General features: G+C 34.0%; 1 protein-coding gene across 3 annotated transcripts in view; it reads left to right on the top strand.

Annotated features, from left to right (window-relative positions):
* Positions 1 to 6,047, top strand: part of LOC125657678 (intraflagellar transport protein 81 homolog) — a 38,730-nt gene that overhangs the window by 12,025 nt on the left and 20,658 nt on the right. For all 3 annotated transcript variants that reach the window (XR_008798646.1, XM_056149632.1, XM_048888398.2), the window contains 5 exons: positions 575 to 730; positions 1,048 to 1,158; positions 2,004 to 2,088; positions 2,884 to 3,047; positions 5,627 to 5,722. Coding sequence is in view for 2 of the 3 variants with exons in the window: in XM_056149632.1 (XP_056005607.1) it covers positions 575 to 730; positions 1,048 to 1,158; positions 2,004 to 2,088; positions 2,884 to 3,047; positions 5,627 to 5,722 (612 nt within the window). In the remaining variant the exon portion in view is untranslated. The remainder of the gene's footprint in view (positions 1 to 574; positions 731 to 1,047; positions 1,159 to 2,003; positions 2,089 to 2,883; positions 3,048 to 5,626; positions 5,723 to 6,047) is intronic.

Raw genomic sequence — 6,047 nt, 5'->3', positions numbered from 1 at the left:
GGGGGAGGGGGTTAACTTAGCCATATTATAGTAAATATGTGTACTATTTTAGAAAATCTACTTTGATTTACTGTGCATTATAGGTTTGTAGCAATAAACTGTAAGCATGTTGTATATTTCTAGTACTTAAATTAGTAATTTCTTGACCCCTGGGGTAGGGATATTGATTCCAGGGGAAGGGGGAAGCCAAAATGGTCATAGAGTGTAATGCTTAAGAAATCCTCTTTTCTTCTTCTGGTGTTCAGTGAAAGATGAATTCAGATTTAGAGGAGAAGATACAGCTGTCTACCAAAGTTACAGATATAATTCATTGGAAGGGGGGGGGGGGGGGGTTGAATAAGGGCTGATTTAAATGTTTCAAACTTCATCTTTCTTTCTATTGTAATTGAATGGGAATATTATGCTGTGCACAAAAGACTCCAGAATGAGGCTTAAATGTAAATATGAGATTCCCTGACAGGTCTATGTATGGGCTATGGTACTCAGGTGACAGTAGAGGCCTGTGGGCCTCTTGCTTCATGTATACTATTTAATATTTTAACAAATAACTTTAGAGTTTACGTTCTCTTTAAAGTATGAGGAGGCTATGGATCAATTCAAAGAAATGCATAAGGAGGCAGAAGGCTTAAAAAATTCTGGATTTAACACAGGAGAAATCAGAAAGGACATTTCTAACATGGAAGATGAGAAAGAACAACTGATTAAACGTGTCGAAAGACTCAAAAGAAAGGTATCTAGATGTAGTTATCTCATTAAACGTGTAGAAAGACTCAAAAGAAAGGTATCAAGATGTAGTTATTTTGATGTTTGTTATAAACGTTTACATTGTACAATGGGGACTTTTGGTTGTTCAATTTTTCACTGCATTTGGAGAAACCATGTTTTTGCCATTATTTAATTTGGTCTAAAATACACATCATATAATTAGTGCCTGGAATCCAGACCGTTCATTCGGTCCCAGTGAGACATAATCAGAGCTGAAAATATTGTAATGAAATCCAGCTATACTCTATTGGAAAACAATTTTGAAGGCTATTGTTTGTGTAGGTGGAGTCTCATCCAAATTCCACCACCATGATGAATGTGGCCAGAAATTTACGCCTGGAAAGAGACCGAGAGAAGAAGCTAGCTGAGCAGAGGCAAGAGCAGTCCATGCTGGTTAGTATGTCTGAAATCAAATGGAATTTGTTTGTATAAACATTATACCTTAGACATAGCAATGAAATCTTTATGACATCACAAGACATGTGACATCACAACACCAATCGGATCACGCACTCGTCTTTTTTCGTAACCGGTAAGAAGACTTGGATGTGGATCGGCACAAGAATTGCATCAAATCGATGCATTTCTTCGCTGGAAGCGTGCCTGTGGATGAGGTTAAAAGGCTAGAACCGAATCCCTGTATAATGTGTTATGATAATCTATATTTTCACCACAGATTCAGTTTTGGTATCATTAACGTCTTATTCACTCTAATACATATACATAAAAGTAGAAAATGATAGTGGTAGAATACCTTAGATATGTATGTTATCTTAGATGCATTTGAAAGCTCGCGTTTCATATTGTAACGTACGCCTGTGATGTCATAGTTACATTTATGTACACATGGCAACAGACTCGGATGACGTCGATCCACATGCAAGTTTCGTTTGCGGTTACGGAAATAGCCGAGTAGTTATGATTGATCACAACACACGTTACATCACAACCTTTGTTTTGATGACTGCCATGCAAGGTGGAAACTTGTCAACTACTTGATAAATACCCCAGCATTTTTATATTGCTGTGTGTTCTACAAACATCAAGAATTAGTAGTGACTGTATATTGTGTGTAATGGTCATCTCTCTGTTGCTTTTTTTACTAAGTGTACTAAGTGATTTGTTTACTGTAAAATTTCATCCCTGATAATTCATTCATGTGCAATATGACAGTTTGATTAAACAGTACTGGCAGTCTGTAATGTGATGGATGATCAGAGTGCTTTTTATTTTGTCAGATTCAACATGAAGATCAGAAAATTCGGCGACTGCAGTCCCAGTTACATGACACTAGACAAGCGGCTGTTGGAGCCAATGCAGAGGGTAAGCTTTATCACATTAACACCATGGTAACCAAGTATCAGTGGGTGGTCCTCATGGACCCTATGTACATTATTCAGAAATGATATTAAAACAAGTATAGTATATCAATTTTATCCTAGAATACCTACAATGAATCTTCTGCTTAACTATTAAGGCTGAAAATTGTGTAATGTTTGTGTAAACCAAACATTTATGTGACTAGAAAAAAACAACTTTATTTAGTAATGATTTAAGCATTTTCAGATTAAATTTCCAGATTTAAGTATTTAAGGGATCCATTTATACAGCAACTATTTTGTAGTATTATCCAAGGGCAGATCACTCTAATGTCATATGGAATCACATTTGGTGTAAATAGTGTTTTGAAATAAATTAAAAAACAAGTTGTTCAGGCAACAGTTTCCACCCGTCAAGTCTGCCATTTTGATGACTTGAACTTACATGGTGTATATCATAGTCATTTAATATGGGTTTTTTTTACTATGTAGAATTTTATGTTTTTATTGTTTTGAATAAAGAATTTCAATTGGATTTACTGATCATTTATTCTAATAATTTATTTCTGTTGGGTCAAAATTTGCATGTTTTGAAATTGATATTGGAGTATTGATTTCAAGTGAAGAATACTTTACAATCTTTATGATAGTTTCCTGTCTCAGTATTTGTGAAGGATATGAATTTGTGGCTAGTTACCTACCACTTAATCAGCAAAACTGACACCCCCTCCCCTGTAAGATTTATAATTTTACAGTAGTCCCCGACATTGTTCATTTCATTGCTCTGTGTGTGTTTTAGTGATGCTACAAAGGCTTGAGGAGGAAACGCGCACCAACAAGTACATCGTGATGGAGAAGATGCCCAAAGAGATGGCACAACAGAAGAAAATTTTACTGAATCTTCAGAAGGTGGTGGCTGAGCCAGCTATGGGGCAGTCAGATCTGGATAAGCTTCATGACCAGGTACATGTACTTATTATGTGTACTAACTGCATGATGAGGTATATGTACTTATGTGTACTAACTGCATGATGAGGTACATGTACTTATTATGTGTACTAACTGAATGATGAGGTACATGTACTTATTATGTGTACTAACTGCATGATGAGGTATATGTACTAACTTGGTGATTTGGTCTTCAGTGCATACTGCATGACCAGGTACTTGCATATAATGTACATTGCATGACCAGGCCAGGATTTCTCGAAGTGAAACTAAAGTGGAAACTTGGACTTAAGTCTTGAGATTTTACTCAAATTTTTACTGCTCAAATAAAAGAAAACTCAAACTTAAGTTTTAGGTTTTTTCGAGAAATCCAAGTGATTTAGGCTTGTGCACAGTCTGCATAAGGAGACACATTCTCATTAATTTAGACCCATGTGCAAGTTACACAACTAGGGACAGACTCGTTCATTTAGAATAGTGTGCAAACTGCAAGACCAAGTACATGTACTAAGTCATTGATTTAGACTTGTGTGTGAGGTGCATGACCATGTACAAACTCATCGATTTAGACTTGTGTACTAGTACAAACCTCATCGATTTAGACTCATGTACTAGTACAAACCCCATCCATTTAGACTCGTGTACTAGTACAAACTCATCCATTTAGACTCGTGTACTAGTACAAACCTCATTGATTTAGGCTTGTGTACAAGCTACACTTTTTAAAACAAACTCATGAGAATGCAAGACAAACAACTGAAACTGGAGGAATTTAAATGCAAAAAATCTTTTTAATCTCAAATATGATTTATTACCATGAATAAATTTTTCACCTTTACAGTTTTTCACAGCATTGCAGTTCTGTGTAACTACTAACCACTGTGCATGTATAAATTAATTTCATAAGTCTGGATATATACAAGATATAAGTCTGGATATATACAAGATATGAGTCTGGATATATACAAGATATGAGTCTGGATATATACAAGATATAAGTCTGGATATATACAAGATATAAGTCTGGATATATACAAGATATGAGTCTGGATATATACAAGATATGAGTCTGGATATATACAAGATATAAGTCTGGATATATAGTACAAGATATAAGTCTGGATATATACAAGATATGAGTCTGGATATATACAAGATATAAGTCTGGATATATGCAAGATATATAAGTTTGCTTGTTATCCACCATAGTGAAGTGTTTAATAGTTTGAGGAGAATTGCCTCCCTTACTCAACATTCTTGTGTTTGGTGAGACAACAAGTTATTTATCTAGAACGTGCATGTCTAAAATGAATTGTGTATGTAAAATGCACATTTTCATCTGGTGTAGACCTGCTTCATCCTTGATATGTGAACATAATATTAAAGAATAGTAGGTATTAGAATTTTTGTACAACTTCACTGTTGTTTATGGTAAAAGTTAATAGAGTACATTTCATGGTGCACTGTACATGTAATTCTCTGAATATCTACACTAATAAAATTTACAAAACATGTAATGCACTAAAATTATAGACATTAACATGATATTTATTGAATTATCTACACTAACAAGTAATTCACTGAATTATCTACACTACAAGTAACTAACTGAATTATCAACACTAACATGTAATTAACTCAATTATCTACACTAACATGTAATTCTCTGAATTATCTACACTCACATGTAATTCTCTGAATTATCTACACTCACAAGTAATTCACTGAATTATCTACACTACAAGTAACTAACTGAATTAGCAACACTAACATGTAATTCATTGAATTATCTACACTCACATGTAATTAACTGAATTATCTACACTCACATATATAATTCACTGAATTATCTACACTAACGTGTAATTCACTGAATTATCTACACAAACATGTAATTCTCTGAATTATCTACACTAATGTTATTAACTGAATTATCAACACTAACGTGTAATTCACTGAATTATCTACACAAACATGTAATTCTCTGAATTATCTACACTCATATGTAATTCTCTGAATTATATACACTAACATGTAATTCTCTGAATTATCTACACTCATATGTAATTCTCTGAATTATATACACTAACATGTAATTCTCTGAATTATCTACACTCACATGTAATTCTCTGAATTATCTACACTCACATGTAATTCTCTGAATTATCTACACTCATATGTAATTCTCTGAATTATATACACTAACATGTAATTCTCTGAATTATCTACACTCACATGTAATTCTCTGAATTATCTACACTCACATGTAATTAACTGAATTATCTACACTAATGTAATTCTCTGAATTATCTACACTCACATGTAATTCTCTGAATTATCTACACTCACATGTAATTCTCTGAATTATCTACACTCACATGTAATTCTCTGAATTATCTACACTCACATGTAATTCACTGAATTAGCTACACTAACATGTAATTCACTGAATTAGCTACACTAACATGTAATTAACTGAATTATCTACACTAATGTAATTAACTGAATTATCTTCTATGTAACTGACTGTCTTCCTGATAGTAGCTGTCTCAGGTTGTCATTTGTGCCTGTGTAAAAATTTTATTGGATTGTAGATTGGTAATTTGACTGAGGAGATAAAACAGCTTGTGGAGAAGAAACTCCGAACAGAAGACACAACTGACAACAAGTCCGCCTTATTCAAACAGCAGGTCAGTGAATTCTCCATCAAATGTCCACACCAAACAGCAGGTCAGTGAATTCTCCATCAAATGTCCACACCAAACAGTAGGTCAGTGAATTCTCCATCAAATGTCCACACCAAACAGCAGGTCAGTGAATTCTCCATCAAATGTCCACACCAAACAGCAGGTCACAGAAATCATCAAATCTCAAAGAAATCTATATCAAATCACCAAGCTTGGTGAATTCTCTGTCAAATATTTATACCAAACACACAGAAATCATCAAATCTCAAAGAAATCTATATCAAATCACCAAGCTTGGTGAATTCTCTGTCAAATATTTATACCAAAC

The sequence above is a fragment of the Ostrea edulis genome, chromosome 9 (genome assembly GCF_947568905.1).
Source record: "Ostrea edulis chromosome 9, xbOstEdul1.1, whole genome shotgun sequence".
In the NCBI taxonomy this organism is placed as follows: Eukaryota; Metazoa; Mollusca; class Bivalvia; order Ostreida; family Ostreidae; genus Ostrea; species Ostrea edulis.
The sequence above is the reverse complement of the archived record's forward strand: the minus strand, read 5'-3'. Positions and strand labels throughout refer to the sequence as shown.